The sequence below is a fragment of the Apaloderma vittatum genome, unplaced genomic scaffold (genome assembly GCF_000703405.1).
Source record: "Apaloderma vittatum isolate BGI_N311 unplaced genomic scaffold, ASM70340v1 scaffold5522, whole genome shotgun sequence".
In the NCBI taxonomy this organism is placed as follows: domain Eukaryota; kingdom Metazoa; phylum Chordata; class Aves; order Trogoniformes; family Trogonidae; genus Apaloderma; species Apaloderma vittatum.
The window spans coordinates 28,036-55,453 of record NW_009705138.1 but is presented as its reverse complement, the minus strand read 5'-3'; the positions used below and the strand labels follow the sequence as shown (position 1 = coordinate 55,453).

The window sequence follows — 27,418 nt, the reverse complement described above, 5'->3', positions numbered from 1 at the left end:
CCACATTAACAGCACCACCCAGTCAGCCACTGGGCTCCCCTGTGCTGCCTCGTTTAAAAACACTGCATGAACCTAAAGCAAAAGCTTTTGGCCTTAGGAAATACGTGGCTGTTTGGAGATTGGTAACCAGGGAGGCGGTTTTGACAGTGTTCTCCCTGGGATGGAAAGAGAAGGAGGAGAGAGGGTTTCCTCCCTAAACGTTGGTGCCTGTGTTTCATTTGGTTAAGTAAGTAAGTCTATGGAAAAAATAAAAATAAGTGATATTTGCAATATAAAGTACTATGGTGTGGAATCCCAAAAATAGTTTCTTTCCATTCACTAGGGAACAGTGAGCTCAGCCCATTTTTGGCATCATAAAGGGAGTATTTTCTAACTCATAACAAAAAGGCATCATATCTGTCCAAAGAGCACGTTATTTACAGCGTACGTAGGTCTCTCAAACACAGTTCAGTCCCATTCAGCCTAGAGTGCCAATAGCAAATCCTTAAACCAGTCAGGCAATGGCTCTGCTGTCACTGCAGCTGCACACACCACTCAATCCATTTCTCAAAGCAGCCTCTGAGCGACAGGCTCACTGCCCTGTCACCTGGGAAAGGAAAATAGAAGTCTCATGCTGGTGCCACGCTTCACAACTCTGCCAAACTTAACTTAAACAAAACCAGAGCAAACGCATCCTGAAAAGTGTAACAATAAAAGTAGTGGTATAAATGTTCTGTAGAGAACTTCAGATTCCCTCTAAAAGATGGAACTCTCACTCTTAAGAGCCAAGATGAGTACCCGTGCTATACACGGGTCCCACTAACATTTTCCCATGTACGAGGGGATCTTGAACCCCGCCCGAGCCCTTTTCCCTCACCCCAACCAACTTTATAGGCTTTGTAAAAATTACCTGTAGCATACAGGTGTTTTCAGGTTTGGTTTTTTGAGACTTAGGCGTTTCCTATACTGCATCAACTCCATTTTTCTTTTCCTTGTGCACATTAAAGTCTTTAAGAGCCCCAGGAAGCAATACCGTTCTAGTGTCTAAGCCTCCTTCCCTTCAGCAATAGTTCTGAGGAATGTGCTTTTTAATAGCATTCCATGTCACACTGGGGTGTTGAAAACAAATTCAGAAGCCAGGTGCCTGTCACCAGATGGAAGAGAAATTAAACGAACAGACAACTTCAGTTTAGACACCAAAGCTGGTAAGCAATAGAGAGTGCTGCTATGTACAACAGCTGACATGGTGATATAAAATACGGTCACAGAAAGCACTAGTCTTAGCGCCAAGTTATGTTTTCTTTTTGTTCTTGTTAAGCAGAAATTTACATCAGCGCCAGTTTTGATCGATGAACCTAACAGGAATTATATCAATGACCCTCCTAAAGGGAGTGCTGTCACTAAGCAAAAGGAAACATGTTTTAAAACAAAAATATAAACAACATTGCTTTTTAGCAGTAAGCTTCCAATTCACAAGCTATCTAATGAAAAATGCAGTTAAAAATAATGTAAGGAAAAGCACAGAAAGTCCATTACATCACACTCGTAACAATACAGCAGTTGATCACACATAAACATTCAAAAATATAATATAGAACCAAGCTAGATATCACAGGAAATTAAGCCACAGATCACTACACAAATATCAAACAATGATGTCCTAAGAAAAAAAAAAGCCTTTTTTTAATTTTTTTTTTTTAAAAAACAATGTGTTTTCACAAATGTGAATCAATAGTTCTAAACATTAAGCATTGCTCTACAAGGCTCCATGTCATGAGGTTCGCTCTCAGGCTACTTCACCATTACTCAAATTGCACTGAATTACCTGGGTACAAACTTTCTAATGACGGTACTTCAGCCGTAAGAGGCTCACAGGTCGGCTCCCGAGAACAGCCTAGGAAGCAGCTCGCAAGGTATTGCTTTACGTGACTGTAAGAGACATGTATAAGGGAACCTACACAACAGTTGTCTAAATCAAGAGACATCAAGAATTTCTGAAATATCAAGAATGCACCAACATTAAGCCAAAAGAAGCTGGAGCAATGGAGCTGTGTGTTGGTTGCTGCTTTTAATATTTAAAATTCTGCTCCCATGAAATTACTACTTTTATAAGGAAGAAAAAAAAAACAAAGAAATTAGTGTTTTTTCCTAATAAGAGCTATAGACTTTTGACCAGTTAAACACTGACATTAACAAGTTTTACAAAAATTGTTTCAAGTATCCTTTTTTTAATCACAGTGAAAATGTAAGACCAAGATGTAAATGCTGAAGTGAATGACTGAAAGTTTCTTAGATGAAAAAGGCAAAGGTACTAAATCAAAACATATAAAAATGCTTAAACGCATTTCCTTCATGTGATATGAATAGAAAGGTTATCTGTAAAAAGTTAGAAAAATTAAAATAAATTACATATTTAAGTACACTTTCCCTTCTAACATTTTTATAAAAATTCAGAATAGTGTACTTTGGAATATACACAGATTAAAAATGCACAGGTGCCGTAGGTTAGCGTCGGTATCTACACATCACGCGAGCGTGTTTGCTGCAGCTGATTTTGTTTGTTACTTGAGCTCCTCCCGAGAAACCTCAGTACACCCAGCTGATGGGCACCCACTGCGGCTCCAGCCTCAGTCTCTCGATGGCAGTCTGTAGCTTCTCGAAGGCTTTGTCAAGGTTGTCATTTACAATGGTCAGATCAAAGTAGTGGTTGTACGCTCTCTGGATCCGTGCACTTTCATCCACTGTTTTTTTCAAATCCGTGTCCTGTTGAAGAGATTTTAAAGGTTACCGAGACTGTAACTCTCAGCAAATTCTTATAAATACAGAAAAAGCGGCCCTTCATTACACATTGAGACCCAGAAGATATATTCCAAGCATGTTTTAAAAATAATTAAAGTTATTTTTATATATATATAATTACAGTAAATCCAGACAGAACTTAAGCAAAAATGCATTGAAAGGGCTGAAAAAGTTGTGAGCTGTGCTAGTTATGTCAACTATGGGAACTAAATGTTTACAAATCTTGCAATTTTTAAGCAAGGCACTAGAAGCACATGAACTTGGGCTGGTATGCACAACAGGCAGTTAATCATTTTGTATGTGCAACTGACGATCCAATCAGAATAAAATTTGTGTTTTAGGCACAACTGAATCAATCATTTATTTGTGCCCTTTTTTATTTCCACAGAAAGCACCAAAAAATCCAACAATCTAACTTGGTATGAAATGAAAGACAATGAAACATACGATTCTAATGGAATAAAGCTCTACAATACCTTATTGCTTTTAGAGGTTACATTTCAGCCTTGCTCACCTGACCTCAGTTCCTCATTTGTAAACCACTGCTGCATTATTTTAGTTCAGACGTAAGCTGCACAAATTATATTCGTACATTATTAAGTCTTCATAAAATAGTGCCACTAAGCACTTTTTGAAGTTTCAGTACTCCTACATTCTGAGAAAATTCCTCTGTATTGCACAAAAGCAATTTTTGTAAGCGGTTATGAGATTTGTCCCCTTGACGATATTTATTTTAGTATTTTCAAAATGAGAAAACAAGTGAATAGCCTTTCTTTCAGAATAAATGAAGGAGACAAGCAAATGTGTCACCACAAGAGTCAGAATTTTTGCAATGGAATGGCTTAGGATGCTAGAAATAATGTACAAACCCACTGGCAAGTAGAAAGTAGTACTTTAAATGAAATTTGGTTTTCATTTGTTCAGGAAGTACAGGAATATGAAATGAGAAATCATACTCTGTATGTACATGTGTACAGATATGATTTAGAATCTGCCCAGATACATAAAGCTATGTTTTAAATATAACTATCCTCTTCATTATTCATAAGGACAAGCAAAACAAAGGTGAGGATGTCCCTTAGGGAATCAAATACTAGGAAGTGAAGAAAATTGTTTTTACACTTGTCTGGACAGTTTTAACCTTGCCTTCTTGTATATACATCACAAAATTCAGGGTTCAGTTGGAGCAGGGAGAAGGAAAGGTGGAGCATCCACAGAGCTACTAGAACCTGTAAGGCCAAGACAAGAATCTACGTCTAGGACTGGGCAGTCTCTCCCATGGTTAAGAGGATGGGACCTCAGAGGTTTGAAAAGAAGTGGAAGAAAGTAAGACTAAAAATCTTACATTCATTTAGTGAAAATTAACCCACTGCCAAATTTATTGCTTTGAATGCCCCCTGGGCATTGCTATCTAAGCTGCAGCACTACCCGTGTGAGCTGTCAGCAAAGCACAGCTTTGCTCAGCTGGGGAAGGTGTACTGCAGAGCACAGAGGATAGGGGTGTTTTTTTAACTGCTCAGTCTGGCTCTTCTTGCTTTGGTCCTGCAGCTGGGAAAGTTCATGCCTGTCCAGAATATTCACAATTTGCTGCACTGCCTTAGTTCCCTCTGCTACACACTGTGCCTCAGAAAAGGAAAGAAGATCTAAATGAGGAAAATGTGCCACTTCGCTTTGCGTGATAAATCCAAGGACCTTAAGGGGATGGGCAGCTATTCAACACTTCTTATTCTGGCAGCTCCCGGCCACTCTCGGTGCAGCATGTGCAGCAGCAGCACGGCCCAGCTGCACTCTGTTCCTGGCTGGTTGGGACTGTTACGCAGGCTGCAGTGTCAACCCTAAGAATTAGAGCTTCTATATAAGACAAACCTGAACAAAACTTTTTTCGGGGGGAGACATGGCAAAAGTGAAGGAAAGACATCTACAGAAAGGGCAATTACCAATACCAAGTATCTGCTATTTTCTACAAATCAAAGATGGCACTTCCAAAGAAACATGACAAGTAATTTTTGTAATCAACACTTCTCCTTTAAGAGGCCTATTTTTAAGAAAGAAGCACTCTGCCTTATACATGCTATTTGATTAACTTCTACTAAGTAATCAGCAAAAGTCTTGCCTAACCTTAATAAAAGACATGAGTTCCAGAACAAATTCCATCTAAAAGGTAAAAAAAATAAAATATCTAAGAACATCCTGTTCAAATCAAACTGAATATGAAATAATCTGCTTACAGTGAGAAGTTTGGTTGTAATTCCAGCATCTACCACAGCCTTGTGCATCGCCCGCAAAGTTTCCAACTCGGGAGCAGCAATAAACACTACGTAGGGCATGAATTCTGAAGTCCTCAGTATTTTCAGTGCCTAGAAGCAAATAAAAAAATAAAACCAAACACCTAAGTTTCAGAATGAGTCACCACATGTTCCCGTTACTTAAAGGGGCACTGCAAAACTATTCTGTTACAATGGGCAGAAACACATGAGAAAAGATTCTTACTTCTGTTTTTAGAAACTCCTTCCTTGGCTAAAGAGATTATTTACTACTCTGCAAGACGACTCTTCCATGCAGAGTCTGAGTTTGCTTTTTTCCATCTTTCTAACTGATTCCAAGTAAGTGCCACAAATTCAAGAATCCAGCTGATACTGTAATTTTTAAACTAGATAAGAAGTCTTCAAATTTAAAAGACAAAACCTCTTCAACATTGTGTTTCTACGCTGTAATAAGCAGTATACCTGTGGATTCACATCCAAGATGCAGGTCCTTCCTGTCTGAACAACTTCAAGGATGGAATCAATTTTGGTGCCATAAAGATTTCCTTCATATTCTCCATGCTCTAAGTATCTGCCAGCTTTAATATCCGTCTCCATTTCAGCTCGTGACACAAATCTGTACGCTTGTCCATCCTTTTCATCATCCCTTGGCTTCCGTGAAGTAACTAAACAAAATATTTAAAATAGCAATTAATGTTTTCTTTTGATATTTGGAATACATATGTAAGACCGGACTGCCTGTTAAGTCAGGGTAAGAGTATAATACACGTGAGTATACAATTATAATTGTTCCATATATAGATTAATTATCTAGACTAAATCTCAAAACCGAGCACAGCCCTTCTTGTTCTCTTTATTTCTATTCCTTCCTATATGCTGCTTACCCGCCCATTTGCTTATTAAAGCCACCAAAAAAACCCCAAACAGCAAAAACCACACCAAAACCAAGCCCCAATAAAAAACCCCACACATACTCATTTGTGAATAATTGGAAGAATTTCCTTCTAATCAAAGAATCTGAGGCCAGCTAAGATTACTGATTCTCGTACTCCAAATCTAAATGCAAAGAGGAGGTTCTGTATATAATAAACTACGTACTGCATGTGTGTGATTAGAATGTCAGATTGCTTGGTTGGAAAAGTTAATTTTTATGCCTTTAAAGGGTGTTGAAGAGCTCCAAGTTCAAGCATTTTAACAGTGTTGTACTACTTATATAGGCACATGCATAAGCATCTATATAGCATTTTAGAGAAAAAAGTAATTTTTGATTTTAAAGGGAATATTTTATAAGTAATGAAAAGTTTATATTGATAAAATAATAAGAAAATAATGAGATTTCCAGGGGAAGATCTCTTTAAAAAAAGTCATCCTTGTTATCAGTCCCACACACCAGTTCTGGCCCGCTTTGGTGTTAGAGATTCAACAAATGAGAGAGACTGGTTCTCTCGTGTTGCACCATTTACTCTTCACACCTGTCCCTCCCCTATTATCAGACCTACTCCTTGCTCGCTAACAAAAAAAAAAGGGGGAACAGACTGGTTTTGAAATTCTGAAAAGCAGGTAGCAAGAGAATAATAATGTAGGCAAGGCTGGACTTCTCTGGTCAGCAGTCAGACAGGAGGGGGCAGTTAAAAAAATAAACATGTTGTGAATGAACAAAGTAACTATCTGGAAGGAAGACAAGAAAACGGTATTTCAGTAAGGGAGGAGGTTTTCTTCTGAAGTCCACAGGGAATGAAAAAGAAAGACCACGGGCCTGATGCTAGATGTATTAAAATATCAGATTATCATACAAAACCCGGAGATCACAAACACATCAGATTTATTCAAGTTTGTTGCTTCTCCCTTCATTTCTACTTCTAAAGTAACAATCTGTAATGCCTAGGATGCTTCTACGGATGGAAGATTTTCTGAACAGCAGAGCTGACAAACTCCACTGGCTGTTCATTACGTAAGACTATAAGGAACTTCTAGAATCTCCTCAGTAGCTGATAGTGACTGACAGCAGAGAAACCCTGCAGACTGAGGTACTGCACATACAGAAATTGCCTTTTCTGCAGCATCAGTAACACTTAACTGCTAAGTACAAATATTCTCACTGTCATCATAAGATGAAGAACCTTTCCTTTCCCCATTCTATACAATTTTTATGCTCCAACAAAACTACTCCTACCCCGATACTGCAATAGGAATGCCAACAACTTACATGGCACTGTAGTTCCAAACCTAGTAGGATTCAGTACTATAAACCTGTTCTTCAAACTTCTTCGCCCCACTCCCTGGGCCCCAATTAAGACCAGTGTTTTCCTCTGAAAAGGAGGCATTTTGGCTACTTCTTCATAGATCTGGATTTCATGACGATCAAATTCTACATTGAGAAATGTACAAAAAATAGTTAATACACAGTCAGTACTGTAAGGAGAAAAAAAAAGCAGCTATATATCAACAGACTATATGCGAATATAGTACTCAAAGTCTGATATGAGCTTTTGTGCTTTAAACTGGTATGGAAATAAAATAATTACCCCTTCACGGACAGCACAATGTCAGGTTATTACCTTTACTTCCAAGGAGGAAATTCAGGATTGATCAGAGTGGTAAAACTGTCATTAACAATTAGTGAGCTTTCACATAATCACAAAGAGGCTGAGGTTGGAAGGTGCCTCTGGAGGTCACCTGCTCAGGCAGGGCCACCTGGAGATGGCTGCTCAGGACCACATGCAGGCGGCTGTTGAGTAGCTCCAAGGAAGGAGACTCCACAACCTCTCTGGGCAACCTGTGCCTGTGCTCAGTCACCCTCCCAGTGAAAAAGTGTTTCCTGATGTTCAGAGGGAACGTCCTGTGTTGCTGCTTGTTGCCTCTGGTCCTGTCACTGGGCACCACTGAAAAGAGCCTGGCTCTGTCCTGCTGCCACCCTCCCTTCAGGTACTGGTACACACAGATGAGATCCCGCAGAGCCTTTTCCAGGCTGAACAGCCCCAGCTCTCTCAGCCCTTCCTCACAGGAGAGATGCCCCAGTCCCTTCATCTTCGCACGTCCTCATCTCTCCTGCACTGCGGAGAAGCCCAGTATCCTCCAGGTGTGGCCCCACCAGCACAGAGTGGAGGGGAAGGATCACATCCCTCAGCCTGCTGGCAATGAAGCTTTCACTTTTTTCCTCTTTTAACACACAATTTTTATCTGACTTCCATTTACCAAAAGGTGTACTCGGCACCACCACATCTTTGCTGGTCACTATGGCTTTTAAACCATAAAAACTATTTGATCTATCAAATTCATAATCAAGTATTTTATTGCAAATCTTATAGCTTTGGATACACTATAGACTCTGCAAGTCTAGAAGCCTAGAGAATTTTCACTCATATATAACATTAAGAGATACCTGCATTTCTTGTAGTGAGATACATCATCTTTTTCTTTTTTTTGCTGCTTATTGTTCCGCAGAAAGGCCCTAGAATAAAGAGAGACAAACTCATCATTTTTGTTAAATGTGTTTTTTCAAAGCTTATTTATGTGAACATATGGATGTTTAGATTAATTAAATTTACAAGGACTGTTTTAAAATTTTATGTTCTAGGACAGGAGATCACATCTATTTTCATACCCTTCAAATGGTATAGTAAGAACCAAGCACACAGAAAAAAAAGTAATTTTCCTGGAAAGCTTTGTAAAAAGCAGCAGAAAAATCCAAACAAGTTCAGTCAATTAACTTTCAGTGCATACTATAGAAACATAATTTAAAGAAAGAGCAAATTCTTATGCTTTCCCCACTTCATTTAGTTTTTCATCAGCAGGTGGCAAAAGCGATTAATGTACCTGTGAAGACTAAGCACAGACTTTAGCTTTTGTCCTTCAGTCACAGCCAAAATATAATAATTAGCATTTTGCAATAATCTATGTATTCTCATGCAGCAGTTTTCTAGTACTGATGAAGGCAGGAAAAGCAAAACAAATGGAGTCAGAGCAAAAACTGTTCCTGAAATTTGTTAAATCTCACCTGAGTTGTCCCAGTCCCTCCTAACAAAGGCCTTTCTCTTCTCTTCCAAGAACTGGCTAGGAATAAGCCCTGCACTTCCCCCTTCTTTGACATGACTAGCCTGCAAAAAATAAAAATAAAAAAATCATAGGTGACCTGTGAGAAGCATATTTCTCATCAATATTGTGTTGACTGTCTTTCACACTGCCAGAGCTTCTCAGTGGTGAGTACTGACACATTTACTACTAAAACTTAGAAACTCAAACGTGGATATTAAAACTCTGTCTTATAGTAACAGTATCTTGTCATTAAGTATTAAAATTCAGGAAATTTAACTAAAACAGATACAAGATTCATTACTGATTTCCATTAAGTTAATAAGCTCCTAGAGCCATAAACTTTTGGCATCAAAATACTGAAGGGAATTCTATGGCTCCAGACGTTGAACTCTCAAGCGACACAACTCAGGACTTTCTAGTACACAGTACACTTATTTTTCTATTCTTGAGCTGCTCCAAAAAGGTTCCAGTGCAGCTTATAAACTACCATTACACAGTGAATGTCAGTAACACATGCCTAGTCCCGTCTTCAAATTTTTTGCACTAAATAACTACAGATTTAAAACCTTACTAACTTAAGTATCCCTAGTAATCCAAGTTTGGCTAAGATTCTCTGTAAAATAGTTTCATGGCAAGCTCACTTCTCAGCAAGCTTAACACATACAAACACACAGTTAGAAAATGTTACTACTTTTCTCCGTTAATTGGTTGGCCTGTCTCTTGTTAACAGGAACTGTTTGCTTTTCGACTTGTATGCTTTTACCTATGACTAACTTGATTTTTTTATAGTGAGCAATTTTTCAGTAACAGTCTAGCAATTCCAGAAACCACAAGGAAAAAATAACTTTTTTTTTTGCCCAGTGGCATGATCTGCATAGCAATACTTGCAACACACTGCACTGGTTTAATGCATTTCATTTTTACCACTGATAGAGTGTTTAAGTTTTATTTCTCCTGGACTCCCACAAGTTACAACTGGAGAATTTGAAAAGCAATACAGAAAACAGCAAGTAAGCTAAATGTCAAACTACTCCGGAGTTTTGGAGTGTCTAACTTCTGAAACTACATAACTTGGCAGTAGTAAGTTTTCTGCCTTTCTTCATTTTATTCTCTTTCTTACTGTTACTGACAAGCAACAACAGAATTTAGCAACAGTTGTTGATGTATATTCAAATATTTTTGCTGGTTTTAAAGAAGTCATTTATATATATATATTGCTCTCAAGTAACATTTAGCTCAGTATTGTTACTGGCAAAGAGTGAGCAATTTAGAGATAGAAAGGGAATAATGCTAAACTCTGCCAGATTGCCATTCCCTCTTGCAATTCTGAGTATTTCGGTTGAGAAAGTCTCTTAAAGGTTCACTTGTCCCACTTTCAAAGGCACTGATGATTTTCAGTTGTTTGTATAGTGTCTTAGAAAAACGAAAAATAGCATTAAGCACTGGATTACATTTCTATTGAAGGACTAAATGTGGAAATACAACCTTAAAAGCAGGATGAACTGTTAATATTCGAAATAGTGCCAAACACTTTGATTATGAACATGCATGTTACAGCTCACAGACACTGACCACCACTGCAGAAATAAAAGATACAGCTTCTCCAAACAGCTATTCTCACCCCTCTTCAAATCCACATGGTTAATTTCCCTCTCTCTCTCCTCAACTCTGAGCACTCAGGAAGGGGTCCACTTCTTCCACAGTAGCTGTCAGGGAAGGCTTACCACAATTAACACAGTCAAACTAAGACTTTCTGCTAGAAATTCTCCACTTAAAACTGATTTTGGAATGCCTAGGTTTATGATACAACAACAAAGACAAATAAATAGCAGTAAGAGCAACATGAGTTTTATGTATACAGTTTATACCATTCAATTTTCTCTAGTGTTTCAATTGTTAGGATCTTGATATTTGCTTGAAATTGGATTGCAGTGAAAATATTTTTTCTTATATCTACTGCTAAATGGAAGTAGATCACAATTTAAAGCATTTATAAGGCAACTAGTAGAGCTTTTTGGGTTTTATTAGTTTAAAAAAACTTTATACCAACCTGCCACCAATTTGGATCTTCTCGGTTTACAATCTGAAGAATTTCTCCTTTAGAAAATTTCAAACCTGCTTCTTTGCATGGGATGAGGTTGTCATTATACGGATTATAATCAAAATGACACTTCACAAAAACCTGAAATGCGTAAAAATTTACAAAGCTTAAACATTATATAATACATTCTTACTAATTTATCTGTCAAACTGAATTAATGTCTCTACCTACAGCATAAAAAGTTTGACATAATTAAAGTTGCATTTGGCAAGTAAAATACGATGTACAGAAAAAACTGGCATATACCAGCTGAGAGAGTAGAATAATTAGCAGTGTAAACCTTGGCTGAAGTAGCTTCATGATAGAAATAAAACCTCAAGTATTCTATTTGGACAATGTATTATAAAAACACTAATTTTTTGCATTTCAGTATATACAACTCAGTATCCTGGCTTTAAATTACTTAAAAATACAAAAACGATCTCAGAATGTGAGCACTGTTTTCAAGGCTTGTGGAATCCTACGAATTATTTTTGCCATGAACCCAATGTTTTAAAACACGTAAGATATGTGACTGCTTAAGACTCAAATTTGATGCAGGGGAAGAAACAGTAAGTCGCATCAGTAAGCTGGAAGCATCTTTGATTTTTTTTCTGTGAGGTTGGGGAACAAAGGAAGCAGCGCCCTGCCCCAGATACAGCACATTCCCTCAGCATCTACTCAGTGTTAAGCCAAGTCTGTTATAGTCACGGACATTAAGATCACTACCTGAAGGAGTGGAGTGTCTTACAAGACGTTTCAAAGGCACTGATTTAGAGCAATAATTTACTTCGACAGCAGAGAAATTGACAGCCTACAGCAACAACAAAAGGATAAGGAATAGCCACCATCCACGTTCCTACTTAAGTCAGGGAGTTTAAGCTCATCTGTTTAATTCAGTATGTCCCTGAATTCTGTGAAGCAGATTACTTGGACAGTGATCATGTATAAAGACACGCAATTCACTGCAGTTAGGTGTGATTGTGGCTAGGTCATCAGAGGTCACTGCATGTCGAAACATGGTTTATATGTAGTATACAAATGCTTATCAATCTTAGATACTAATTAGCAGTTTTTAGACGGGCATATTAGGTGAGGTATTAACCTACCAAATAAACCCATTTTCAAAATGTTCTTGAAGGTGAATACAGGTATCTGTATTTTAGCCTTCCTGCTAGCATTAAAGACACAAAATAATCAAAGTATGTCTAATCCAAAACTCTTAAAAAATAATCTTACGTAATAAAGCAGAGGTTCTTTTGACAGAATTGTTAGAAATGTGCTACTGACCTGTTGAGGGATAACAGTGTCTCTGTAGCTGGGGAGAATCTTCAGAGTGACACTGCCACTAATATTCTTCAGCAGTTCCTGCAGTTCTTTTGGGTTGTTTCCAACCTCGTGGCCATTCACTTCTTTAATAATGTCACCTACATGCAGAAGACCTTGTCGATCTATCATTCCACCATGAAGAATTCGTGCTATTACCAGATCATTGTTCTCAACTCTAAACGTAACACCCTGAAAGAAGCAGGTGACACCTAGTTTACCGTTGTTTGAATTTCAATTTCATTTGACCATTATCTCAAGTAAAAATATACAGCTGTGGGACGTTTTATTTACCCCAATGAAAACAGACAGTAATAGTTACTACAGTGTAAGAGTTCCTAATATACAGGTGTCAAGTGACACAAAAGTGCTTTCAGACAAGGTTTTCATACAACTGAACAATGACGATGTTGTTCCTGAACACACGCAATCCCGTCACTGTGTATCAGAACCACACAAGATGTTGCGTTAGCCAGTTATGCTTGCAAGTCTTTCAGCCTAGTGACTGCCCATTCACTGTCTCATAATTTCTCAGAGAGAACAAGATGGACAGCACACAAATATCTTTGTATTTCAAGTTCTCAATACTGATCCTATCACCCATTAAATTACACAGGAGAATAAAGGAAATAATTAAAACATAATGCAAGAAATTAGGCACACGCAAATGTTTTAACTCACGCTTTAAATTAAAGACACGCTGATCTTCAACTGGAACAGGCTGCCCAGGGAAGTGATGGAGTCACCATCCCTGGAGGTGTTCAAAAAACATGTAGATGTGGCACTTTGGGACATAGTTTAGTGGTCATGGTCATGTTGGGTTGATGACTGGGCTTGACGATCTTAGAGGTCCTTTCCAACCTTAATGATTCTATGATTCTATAATTACTTACCAGTGGTTCTCCTGCTCTTTTGTGAATTCCAAGGATACGAATAGCATCTACTGGAACAATCTGGTTGTTCACTGAGGAATTATTGACTTCTGGGCTAGAAGGAGGGGAATCGTAACATTTTGAAGCCACAATATCATGTGCTTCCAAGAGTGACTGCAAAGAAACAGAAGCAGCCTTTTAAAAAAAAATAAATCATGAAATAACCATCTGCAAAAGGATTTAGTGGTGAATAACCACTGAATCTGCCCTTTTTGGTCCATATCATAAAACTTGTGCTTCACAGGGAATGGAGCAAAAATTGACATACAAGGACTCACATGGATTGATAAGCTTAACATCTTGGCAAATATGCTCTCTTCTGTAAATACAAATGCTTCTTCTTAAGGAAGTACACAAGAAATGTTATGAATTTTGGAGGAATATGTAATCGTCCAGGGAAGAAGATGAAAAAAGGAGTACCTAAAATAGTCTTTCACCTTATCAGAAAGTAAATGAGCAAATGGTTAAAGTAAACGAACAACCCACTGTAAAAAAAAAGGAATATAACTCATAATTAGATACTTGTATTTAATGTAATAAAATTTTCCTCCACAGTAATTTGGATAATTACAGGTATGCAAGGATTTCTAGCACTCTGCAGAATGAGTGTGTTCTGCTTGATAAAGCCAAGGCAGAATTCTCACACCAAAAGAATCCAAGCTGACAGAAATAACCTCCTGGAAGACAAAAGCTCAAACCTTACAGTTAACTATTTTCACCAAGCAGATACATAAAGACGAAAAGAAGCAAGTAGAGGAGATGCCTACTAGGCGTCACAGAGCATAGCTTTGTTCCAAACAGTGACCTCTTGAGATACACTCTTCAGTCAGATCACTGACTGGTGTCGAATAAGTGGCTCAAAAGAGAAGGCATCATAGTGACTATCACTGACAGCGACACGCACATGCCAGACAAAGACAGCAGACTACCAGAAAGCAGAGCAGGAGCACAGGCAACATTTAAGCAAATTTAACCATTAATGCTGTGCAGTCTGCTCCATCCTTCTACAAGCCACCTCTTGTACTAACACATTAGTTTAGTGCTAAGCTCAACACATGAGCCCTTGAAGTGTCCCAAAGCTCAACAGTCACGTTGTCTGCCCATTACACGACGACCCTGCTGCTGTTTCAACTTGAGGCTACAAGGAGGTACTAAGTCACCAATTCTGCCCCTGCCATTAAGACTGTAAAGACAGCTGCTTATCGTGGCTCCTCTGATACTGTGGACATACATTAAATAAAACTAAATAGGAAAATCAATAATTTACTTAAATCAAGCAGCTGTCAGATGGTAGCAATTTCTAATTCTTCATTATCCAAGACACATCCAATCCAGAAACCAGAACAGATCTCTCCTTGCCAATGTTTGCAAGCAACATTTTTGGATCTTTCCACATTTCCAAAATTAAATCAAGTAGCATCAACTACGCATTTTAACACATTACCACTGACAAAAACAGGTAGGGACACAAGTATGATACTTCCAGTTTTCTCTTTTGGTCACATGTTGGAACAAATTGTTCCCAAAATTTCTGGCCACAAACCACCGGATTTCTCATGGAGCATTACACAACCATGCTTGTACACCTCCCTGCCCTTAACAGTCATATAATTTATAGTTTATAATCTGATCCTCGGCCAAAAATTACTACTCAGCTAACAGTCCCTATCATCCTTTTCAAACTAACATGCTCTGTGAGATTCTGCAGTTCTTAAATCCGATCCCATTGCAGCTTCGGGTCCTATTTATTCACTCAGTTCTATGGATAAATATGAATTCTTTCATCTGTTACTTAACTGCTTCTCAATCACAAAATCTTTTTCCTGCTGTTTACATGATGGCAGAAGGACTAGCAGAGACTGTACTGCACATTGCTGCCCACAATTATAAAATGTTTTCTTTAAAAAAAGTAGTTTATCGGTTTCCTTAAAAAAGCGATGGTTAACTTATTACCCTCTCTTATTACCCATCCCACTCTCACTTCTGAAACTCAAGAATCTATACCAGTTTTACAAGACTGTTTCCAGCCAGTCAAGTCACAGCATATAGTCCTAAAAACACTCAAAACTAAGGTGCCTGGCAACAGGGGCCACAGGTCTGTACCAGTGCTGGATTACTCCCCAAAATTTTATATCACTCAGTTACTTTCTTATTTCAGTAAAACAGGTGAGTGATCTGAGAAATACAGTTGCGCAAACTTCATCTGTTTATTTCCTGTGGTATCAAAAAAAGTGAATCCTGTGCTCCTCCAACTCCAGAGCTCCCCTGGAATCTGACATTTTCTATACTGGTGCTGGAACACTCATACAACCACTACCACAGTCTGCAAAACAACAAGGACTAAATAATCAACAACTATAAAATGGTTCAAAGTTTTCCCCTGTACAGCGTATGTCAACAGGATCAGCTCACTATCCAAGACTGGATTACTGCAGAAGGTTCTCACGGAAAAAAGGCAATGTTTCCAGAATAAGGTGTTATAAAAACTCTCTGCGTATCACGAGGGATAGTGCACAATGGAAGTACAGTCTTGCAGCAGACAGCATGGCTCCTTTGTGCGAGGCACTGCATGAACTAATTCATACACCTAAAACACACTGACTTCTTTACAGTAGTTTTCTGTGACTGTATTTATTTGACAGGTAGAAGAAAAAAAAAATCTAAGAAGTAATTCAAAATTCAGTAAACAATGAAACATTAAACACACGAGGCTTTTCCCAACTGTGATCCAAGAGAACAGTTAAATTACAAGTTGGGGGCTGGGGTGGAAGGGAATACACAAGAGCAGAACTCTGTGGTCTTGAATTCAGAACTCCCTTCCTAACATTTGAGGCCTCAGATATTTCCATTTGTCTTTTATGCACTATATATGTGTTGTTCTTCTCTGATAACACTCCTTAAGTATTAGAACTTAATAAATGGACTGGAAAAGTGAGGAAACATTTTAAGATCTTGGGGAAATCAGGGGAGCTGGTAAGGAAGCATGAATATGTGGAAAAAAATAACCTTATTAAGATCTCTCCAGGAGGCAACTTAAGATCACTTTACTAAATGAAATATTTTAAAGGTATGATTAGCCACTATAAAGCTAATTATTAGAAGAAAATATCGCCTGCTTTTCAGATTAAGTATTTTATTGCCAGTAGAACCACACATGCACCTGTACTCCAGAAGCCGATCTCTCGACAGTACTCTTCTATAAAAATGCATATAAGAAATAAAGTTCTTCAATTCACTAAATGATACCTTCAAAATAAGCTATTGCACTGATGACTTTACTACATTTGATACTTGTTTGTTGATGTAGGTTACAACTGTTAAGATGATGCTGTGATAAAGTGGCATAATTCATGCTGAAGTACAGAATCAGCCTCTAAAACAGTTACACAGTAGTGTCCATGAAACTTTAGGAGTCAAGTCGACGTCGCTTGTTTACTGAACTGGAGAAAGGACACAAATTGCATTTTCTATAATTAAAAAATGACATTGTTATTTTTCCTTTCTTCCTTACAGTTCCCTTCTTGCAAAATTTGGAATGTGCCTCCAAGCACAGGCAGAAAGGACAGGACTTATTTCTTGAGCATTCAGTTAATTTCCTGTTTCCTTTTCAGTGAGAGAGACATACAGGGTCCCGCAGCCTTAGAACGAATATTGTATCCACATTTTGGTCTGCGAATTGTCCTAGAAGCTCTTCTAGTAGGTCGTAACTACTGTATCAGTTAAATAAAAATATTTAATCAAAAAAATACAACTTTGGTGTCAGTTGTCTTCATTGCCTGCCTCCCAAAGGGGAACGGAAGCACAAAATGAAGGGCCAAAAAGTACACCCCAAAACTAAACCTCATCAGAACTACTTCAAAAAAGTAAGCAGCTAGCTGCTTTTTGCCTGCATGCAGCAGCCAAAATTGCTCATTGTTTCTGCAAATGAGACCAAAGTCCTCACAGCAGGCACTCAGAAAATAATAAAATTACACATTAAAGCTGCTTCAGACTTTTTTTTTTTCAATGAACTCTAATTCTGACAGAGTGAAAGATAGGTTAGTTCTTCAGAGCAACATTTAACGATCTTACCCACCGAACAGTCTATTCTCTTCCTCTCATATCGAATTGTAGGTTTGAAGCAAATGAATGAGGGAGCTCTAGAAAATGCTTATTTCTCTTGAATATCCATGACTCACCCAACAATATAGCGAAAGAAGCAGCACGCAATCTTGTTCATAACATGCAATAATTATGAAATTAATTTTTAAAAACACTGCGATTGGACAAAATAGATCATGGGAAAGCATCAACATGCTTTAATAAAGGGAAATCATGATTCTCAAATCTAGTTAAATTCATCGAAAGAGTTACCAGGCATGGCAACAAGGCAGTGCTAAACTACTCCAGGAGTAAAGCAGCTGATTGTAACCTGCAGGACTACCTCATGAGCAGCAAAGTGAGAACAAGGCAAATGAAATTCAACACAGACTGCAAGGGAAAACACAATCCTAATCTAACATAGTAACTGACAGACTCGGAAGTGGTATCTTGGAGGTGTAAACAGTACAAAATAGTACAAAACCAACTCAAAATAAAAACTCACCCCTAAATTTACTGAGCCTAGAGGTACCTCTTCTTTACTGGGAGGGTGGTCAAACACTGGAACAGAGGTGGTTGGTGCCCTAAGGTTGTCAGTGTTTAAGAAACATTTGGACAATGCCCTCAATACCATGCTTTAACTTTTCGTCAGTCCTGAAGCAATCAGGCAGTTGGACTAGATGATCATTCCAGGTTTCTTCCAAGTGAACTACTTTCATTCACCTCCCATTCCTATTCCTATTTCTAATTCCATACACCAGCTTTTAAAAAGGTAACCCAAATACCACATATATTTGCGCAATGAGTAGGAGATGCAAGGGAAATTACTACACCACTTCATAAGTCCATGCTGCTGTGAATGACTCTAGGAAGCTACAAATAGCTTTGCTTCCTTTATTTTTATTTACTTGAGACAGACAGACAGTGAGGTCTCTCAAATGATGAGTAACGTGAAAAGCTGAGTAAGAAAAACTTCACTTTCTTCCCAGATAAGAGCAAGGTGATATTAAGTGGACGTGATAGGAGACAGTCTCAAAATAGCATAGTCTCCACTCTGATAGGGGATGTTGTGAATGCCACATTCTCACATGGATTCAAAAAACAACTGAACCAGCTGATGGGAGAAAACAGCACAGGTGGATGATGCTCTTTTTCACTCAGAAGTCTGAGCAACAAATCATTAATCCTCACAAAACAATTTGGAAGGTACCACTGTTGGCTTGCCTAGCCTTACAGTCTTCACTAGATACCTACTGCTGAGGTCACGGAAGAAAAATAAAAGCTATTTGTTAAATGGACCTTTAATGTACAATTAGGAAGCACCTACAAAAGTTAACTAAATTTAAAGTTAACATAGCACATATGTAATTTCAAGTCTGCTTTTTAGAAATCAGAAAACAAAAAATACAGGAAATAGGAAAAATATTCACATTATTGTTCACGAGCCACTTTAGAACTTCTGAATTAAATATGTAAGTCGCTTAAGCCTGAACTAATGGAGTAACTTCAGACCAGCAGCATCATGTTGTGCCTCTCCATAAACATGACCACTGAACAGGAATGAATGCTGGGTTTACCTTAGTATTGGTTACTCACTCTCCTTAAAATTCTTATTTGATCTCAGTCAACTACAGGCCGTATCTAGTCTCCGTCACAGACTCTTTGCCCATTTGGTCACTGATCTCTGCTATCTCTCTCCAGAGATATTGTTACAGCACCTTTCAAAGTCAGCCTCCTTGGCACTTAAGTCCTTTTCATCTTTTGATTCACCCTCTCAACTTGTCAGCTTTAGTTTCTCTACCTAACACAATGGATCTTTGCCAGTCCTGTCACTGCGCCAGTTCCCCCAATTCCAATGTGTTTGCATTGTCACTACCAATTCCTCCAAACTCATCCTCTCCTTTTTCAGTGCCAATTTCTGCTAAGGCATCAAGGATTGATTTGCACGTTAATTCACCAGTAAGTCTCCAAACCAGTCTTTGATCCCTTGTCTATGATGCCCCTCTGGACAAACAGGAGCACAAGTAAGGCCAACATATTGTTCTTCAGAAGAGGCAGAGGAACTGTCAGCATTCAGAATAGCCACTAACCTCAAAAGCCAAGCTCTGAGCTCTTTAGGTGTTCCCTCTTCCAACAGGACACAACACAGCTTGACAGCATTTCCAGTGTTTATCTATGTTAAATGGTAATGTGCCTTGCTACGTTTGTAAAATGTATAACTGAAAATTTAGAAAAAGTGTGTTTAAACTCATATACCCAAAGGAAGTTTATGACTCTATACCTATCTGGCAAAAGAAACACATTTATACTGTGGCAAAAGGTTTGCCTGTGTTTTTCTACAGGATACCTGTAGCTAAATGCTAAAGTCAGCTGAAGTCTGCCTAGAAAATCCAGAACCTACCCTAATCTTCAAGGGTTGGTACAGAAGCTGGTAACAGAAGGGCAGCTATGGAAAAACAACTTCTTTTGACAAGCATATGTCAAAACTTCACTTAAGCAGAAAAACAGTGAGAGGGAAGCAGAGTCTCAAGCTGCAGTGCAGATCGCATCACAGAAGAATTCTGCTCATTACCTCTTGCAAACTGCGCATCTTACACACTTGCCAACAGCTGAACTGAAATGCAGAATGGCCAGTATTAGGAACTGAGTCCACCTAGAAATTCTAAGGATGAAGCTTTCAGGGAACTGCTATGGAAAATCTGGTCACATACAAGTAAATGTTTGTTCAAAATTTATAACAAACTCCGGTGGATTTTAATATAATCAGTGAAGATACTCTTGAGGTGATATCAAAGAACAGAATCATTCTCATTCTTAACCCCACATGGCTTCTGCTTTACCTTTCACTCAGAGTAAATCCCATATATAAAAGTTTGCTACAGTTCCAGTTTTGTTTCATTATTATTCCTAGATCCATATGTCGATACTGATACAGTAAGTGCTAATATGCAGTTAAAAAGGTGGCACCTGAAAATGAGGTTCCTTGAGTATTCCAACCAACTCTGCAATATTTTCATCTTTGTTTACTAAGGGACTGATGTCTTCAAGAATTTCATTCACCAACTCCAGGTTGTTGTCACTGACAGCCTCAAGTTTAGAATCTTCCAGTCGCTCATGAGCCTGCAAGATTAAATATATAAGACTATACTGTAAATAAGTTTCAAGTAGTTCCAATTTATAAACCTTTTAAATAATTTCTTGGTGCAACGTTTATCAGGAAAGCCAAAAAGAAATACATATAGCATAATCTGTATGTATTTTATCACAATGTGCTGAAGGATTTTGCATGCTTAACTACATGACCCAACAAACTTTATAAGCAGCACCTGTCAGAGATCCTTGTGTGTTCTTATTTACTATAACCACTACGCTATATACACCAAATAGTCCTCTGGGAACAGCATAGCACCTCAGATCTTTTCTGTTTCAGAACCCAGTACAAGGATGCCTTCTAGAAGAACGAAAAAAGAACTATGGGATCTGCTGAGAAAAAAATGAAGCCTGCAAGAGAAGCATTTACTCCAGACCCCTCCCATTCAAACACCTTCAAAACAAAAAATTCTAAAGGAAAGTCTGCATAACCAAAGGAAATGATAAAGGAAAATCTGCAGCAAAGGCAGAGGCATTAAGAAAAGGGTTGCATGTGGTCCTGAGCAACCCAGTGCTGGAGCACCGGGGACAGACCTGATGCCCTCCAGAGGTCCCTTCTAACCTCAAACAGTCTGTGATTCTGTGATAACTTTTCATCTCTTTCCAGAGCTATTGCTGCAGACACAATCCTTTCTTAAATACTGCAGATACTTAAATTCATTTAAAGGTGGGAGCTTTGAGCAGCAAGAGAATCATCTCATAAATCCAAATGCTCCACTTATTTATTACAGGTAGTGCTGCATCACAAAATCAGGGAATAAGAGAAGGCCAAAAATCACTAAGACTCTCAGCGCACTCAATTAAAGGTTATTTACAACACCGTGGCAAGAAGAAATTTAAAAAAGAGCAACTACATTGACATATAAGAACACAACAAATAATTGATATATTTGTGAGTCATCTATATATATGTCTCAAATATATAAAGTAATCCACACATATCTGCTTTATTATTAGTGCTTTTAAACAGATGCTAAAATAAAATTTTGCTAAAACCATAAAACTTTTGTTTCCGGAAATCATCCGAGCATTAAATTCTACTTCATATCTATAAATGGTATTTCTGTAAGACTGATGATCAAACATTGGAAGGGCTAACTTAACACAGAGAAAGACATTTCAAACATTCCCCAACACCAACACACACAAACTAAATGACCAGGATTACAAAGTCACAGGAAGCTTGGCACCCACACACATTCTCATTAATAAGGGAATGCTGTACTCTACATAATACATACAGTACACAATATTCTTCTTTTAAAGTTTACTTCTTTTGCAGCCAGTAAAAACACAAATCTATTGACTTTTAAATGTATTCCAAACGCAAAACCTTTATAACCTCACTCATTTTCTTTAAAATACTACCACTAACAGGGAGTATAATCTAAACACAAATATCTGCACCCTTTACAGCCCATTCAAGGCCATGTACACGCTGCAGAACAGCCATAAATGTATTCCAAACGCAAAACCTTTATAACCTCACTCATTTTCTTTAAAATACTACCACTAACAGGGAGTATAATCTAAACACAAATATCCGCAATCCTTTACAGCCCATTCAAGGCCATGTACACACTGCGGAACAGCCAACAATCTCTGATCCTGTAATATGCTGGGGAGGAGCAGAATATGGAGCGGCATGAATAATGTAAAATAAAATAAAATAAAATTTAAAAAGGAATACCTAACTCAGATACTGTAATTATTACCTTTTTCATTTCAGTTCATCATTTCAGAAACAGTGACACTGAACTGAATCTTTTGATTCATTCAATATTTATTACACTTGCCAAATGTTCAAATAGCCAGGCTTTTGCCTCAGGTAATCTGACATCCTAAATACTGGACTTCATGTTTATACATTACTCCTAAGATGTTTCCTTGGTCTGGGGTAGGCATTCACCTGCTATGCTGCAGGTTGTCTTACAATACTAAAAGAAATGGTGTGACTGCAGAAAAGAAGATAAAAGTGTTGAGGTTCAAAAGAACAGTTAAAAATCCAGGAGAGGAGAATTTTGATAAGACAGTATAGTAGCAAAACTGAAAAAAATTCACACATGCTCCAAATTCAACAACTGTTTTCAAAAAAACCATATCAATTCTAAACACTAGCTAGGAGTGAATATAAACCTCAGCATAGGAAAGACATGGACCTGTTGGAGTGGGTCCAGAGGACAGTCCAAAAGTAATCAGAGGGCTGGAACACCTCTCCTACAAAGAAAGGTTGCAAGTCTGAAGAAGAGAACAACAACTGACAAATAAAGGAAAATGAAAAAGCTTTTCTAGTTCTAGCCTTGTCTGAAATGGATCTGTTTAAATAATCTGACCATCTCAGGGTCCTGAGAATTCTCTATTCTGTTAAAACTAGCTCTTCTCATAGAAAAACACATTTTACATGTTTTTAGAGACAAATGAATATATATGAAATATATATACACTCCATGAAATACGTTGTTGTTTTGACCTTGTCCTTATATAGTTCTGATGGTTAGGACTAAGGTTTTGGGTTTAATTCTGAAATAATTATAAAAGAAAATATGAGTGCAGCCATGCTATATGAACACAATTAAAATCTTTCCGCATTCTAGACAAAGCAAGTTTATAGTTAAGAATCTGTTTCCATCACAAGCACTTTTTAACATCTGCTAGTCATTAAATTCCACATAATTGTAATTGGTCATTAAAGCACAAATTCCTGTTAAGAAAAAAAAAACGCTTTGCAATGAACACTTTCTCCATGGCAAATATTAAATTAAAGACGACCTATGCAGCAGATACTGAAGTTGTAAACAACTCGAAGTAAGAAAATGCTTTTACTTACTCTAGGAAATTTAGTACACAAATCTTTCCCTCTGCAGTCATCTCACTAACAGATGAGACACTTGCATTATTTCTAAGTTTATTACCATGCAATGTCTTCCACTTACAATCAATTTTTTGAACAGCTAAACAAAAGTAAATTTCTAGATGAATTCTTATGAGAAGTTTCCCTTTCTAGATTTTTATACTGACCAAAATTCCTACACAATAATTCTTTAGCTTTACAGAATATTTCTTGTCTGCCCAGAGGGCACTACTGTCCAATGTTTATTCACATTATAGAGACAGCTACATTCAAATTAACTGGGTTTTTTTAAATCATGCAAGGAGCTTATTTTTATGAAGCAAGATTAAGAAAGAATGTAAAGTGCTGTGCCATATTGACTCCATGTTTTGCTGGTAAAATCAACCACATTTTAATTACAGCGTCCAAAGATTTTTTGTAAATATCACTTTACATATTTATAATTGATTGCTACTCTCTATAAATAAAAGGTTTTCATAATGCTAAATCAAAACTAAGCTAAGGCCATGTCTCGGAGACCTGACAATCAAAGGTCCCAGCATTATTCTGAGATCCAGGAAAGGGCGTGTAGAAAACAATTCACTGGGCTGATCATAAAGTTGTTTTGATCCAAAGACAAAAAGAAAACTTCGTTATGCCATGGGAGAAAGAAGGTTATTGCTCTCACTTTTCGTCTTTTGCAAAAATGTGAAGAGTCAGAAGGCATATGGGTTTTGCACACAACAATGGTCACAAGACAATATTAAAACCAACTGCTTCTCATTTAAAGTATTTTGACACTTTCTTCATAAACAATGTTACCACATTATTTCTGGAGTCTCTGATTTTTTTCCTACCTCTAGAATCTTCCATATAACAACAAATCAGGATCTACAGAAATTACATTATACCAAACTTTCACCTTGAAGGAGTTCTTGAAGTCTTTTATTTAGACATACCATACACAAAAGCAACTATTAATACTTCAATCCATACTCAATGTTCACACAACAATTTAAGAGTTAAAATATTTCCAGACTCTACTCAGCAGCAAATTTAAATACCTTAGCAAGAGATCTTACAATAGGGTTCTCCATGATTCCTTTAAGAAAAATCAGGTCTATTTCTTCAGCGCCTGTGGATGTTGGCAGATCAGTAAGGTTATCCAGGACCTGCTGCATGGCTGCTGACAAAACAAAAAAAGAAGGTAAGTACTGACCAGAATAAGCTTGCATAACCAGCAAAAGCTCTGGGAAACACCCTAATATTAACTTCCAAGATGTTAAACATCTACCGAGAGCAAGTGGACAGAATGAAAAAAGAACTGTTTGTTGGTTTCAAAGATGGAAATAAAGGATCTATCCAAACCCTTATCACCAAAATCAACTTAAATCCAGGCCCAACACATTCTTTTCAAGATTCACTACTAGACAAAGACTGAAAAAAACAAACATTAAGTATATTTAAGTAACACATAATCTTCCAAATACAGTATAAGCAACTAATTAATGACTCAATTCATGACTCTCTTTAGAGGAAGTTTCCAGCCCTCGTATACACCAAAAAATTACAAGTTTTGCAGTGCTTGCATAGGCAGATGTCACTGTTTTTAAAATGAATGCGTAGTTCCCGACCAATTTTTTTAAACCAAAAAACTTCCTTCCAAGATAGCTCTTACCTTAGGGATACTTGCGTCCATCCCCAACAGTCCTTTAAAACCAGTTCTGACTTACTGCACTCCAGCACTAAGTGGAGATGGTGCAGATGGTAACACCAAGCTGGCACCACGACACACTGCAACTGCTAGTATATCCGACAATGCAAAATATATCATGCCTGCCCAGTACCCTCAGTGGAGATTTCCCTGGCTATCTACTGACTCACAGAGAGAACTGCAGCAAATTGGGGAAGTGAACAATGGTGCCCAAGAAAAAGCCAGAAAATCCCAGCATCCCAGCTGTCTTGTCCTATGAAATCACTGAGATGAGTGATAAGAATTTATTTTACAACTGTGTTCTTCAACCTTCCCATTTAAGATAAAGTTGAACAAAGTGTTAGGCATCGGGTTCATTATGTTCACATATTACAGAATTCTCACACATATGTGCATGTGTGCAGCAGCCCTTAGCTGAAATGACATCAGCTAGCCCTCAGCTTGCAGAGACAAATATGTGCCCTGCTATGCTGAGCACAAAAGGGGCCACCACTGGAGACAGTTACAATGTCCTTCGTAAGGTAAATGGACTTTCTTTCCCTGTTTTCCAACATATTACTAAATATTCCTATCTTGCAGTATTATCTTAGTAGCCAACACTGTTCTTGATCTCAACAGTATTCTTTTAAACTTCTGCCAAGTTATATGTGCATGCTCAAACAGACACATATGCAGATACACTAAAAAAAAAAATAAATTCTGTTGAGATCCCCAAGATGCTGAAAAGCATTGGAACCACCACTGTTTACTGCAATGCTGTGCAAGTTGCACGGTGCCATATATCAAGAGAATCAGGAAGCCTATATGGTCCTCCTCCCACACAGGAATTTACCCTTAACTTTCTTCATTGCTTTATAATGAAAGCTATTATGAAACACTGAATAGTAACAGAACAAACAGCATTTCTCAACACCTACTTTCTAATTTCAATTCTTGTTAGAAAATTCCATCCCAAAAAATACTTTCTGGCCATTCTTTCTGTCAAGCGGAACTGACTTTTCAACAATTAAATCATCTTGGGCACCAAATTTTAACTACAGCAGCGTAGTTAAAGACTGCATTTTTAAAAAATATATTTTAAGCATGCTTCTTTCTTCCAAAAAGCAAATCTTCTGTGAAACCATGAGTAAGAGGCTTCAGATTTTGAACCAATATTATTTCTACTTTATAACAGACTAAGTGCCATTAGTAATCTCACATAAAGTCACCTAATCAATCTGGAAATAGTCCATATCTTCCTCAAACCAGGTATGTCCTATATCTTGACTAGTTCAGCAACTGCCTTTTTTCACGTTTTCTCAATTCGCAAATATAGGTTCACAACTTAATGCCATCATGCAAGCTAAAGTGTTTGCAGAAATAGACAGCTGTTTCTAGCCAATTTATAGTGTACTAGGTGCTGCATAAATACGGCATTAGAATAGTACGGTTACTTTATATTTTAAATGGTTATTTAAACTGTTTTTAAGGGCTTCATGTCAGAGCTTTTGTTCTTATAAACAGTTTGAGTAAAAATACAAAGCTTCCTTCAGGTCAAAGCAGGCATCTCAACTACCAGTTGCAATTCCACCTCTGCTGACAGAGGTGTGTGTAATAAAGACATTCCTTATAGATCTCCATGTTAATAAGCTGTTTCATACAAACCCTTTTCAGAACTCTGCCTATCTTAGAATAATCAAATTTAAAGGTAAAATGACTGCAAAAAACCCCACTTTACCATCAAGGATAAACTGTTAAGAGCAACATTAAGCTTCACAAGAATGCCTTTGTGCAGCTAGACAGGGTATTTTCAAATTAATACTTTATTTAATAAAGTTTTCACAACTTCTAGCACTGAAACTGCTTAAGTATATTTCAGTATGCTTGAAAATCAGCTAGCACCCTTATCAACATGAAGAGTTCAAAAAATTCATTTGTGTACTTTCAAACGATTTCATTTATCTAAAGGCAATTTAATAGGGTGGGACTGGGGAAGATACTTTGGTAAATCTATCATAGACCCTCTCTTTATGCATCTATGGAACAGGCTTTGTTTATTAATTCCTAGGGGAAAAAAAATCTTATTAAAATACAAACAGCAGGAGATATGTTGTTTCAAGGTTTAATTTTAATGATCTTTCAGAATAATGTAGATACACATGGAATTTCAAGTAGCAGTCTTTAAAGCAATTTCAGTTTTTTCTTTCCTGTGGCAGAGCCACCTTAGCACTTTCAGAAAAGTATCTTATC

At 37.6% G+C, this 27,418-nt stretch overlaps 1 protein-coding gene across 2 annotated transcripts; it reads right to left on the bottom strand.

The window, feature by feature from the left end:
• Positions 1-1,923: 1,923 nt before the first annotated feature.
• On the bottom strand, positions 1,924-24,661 carry MPP6 (membrane protein, palmitoylated 6 (MAGUK p55 subfamily member 6)). 2 transcript variants are annotated; one of them, XM_009865268.1, is made up of 11 exons: positions 24,540-24,661; positions 20,463-20,615; positions 13,377-13,529; positions 12,448-12,675; positions 11,128-11,259; positions 9,040-9,139; positions 8,425-8,493; positions 7,249-7,410; positions 5,505-5,707; positions 5,007-5,135; positions 1,924-2,742 (listed from the first exon to the last, which is right to left on the bottom strand). In XM_009865268.1, the coding sequence occupies exons 1-11, from the start codon at positions 24,654-24,656 to the stop codon at positions 2,566-2,568; spliced, it is 1,623 nt and encodes a 540-aa protein (XP_009863570.1). In that variant the 5' UTR covers positions 24,657-24,661; the 3' UTR covers positions 1,924-2,565. The 2 variants fall into 2 exon arrangements, with proteins under 2 accessions (XP_009863570.1, XP_009863571.1); XM_009865269.1 differs by having other exon boundaries at positions 24,558-24,656.
• Positions 24,662-27,418: the final 2,757 nt, after the last annotated feature.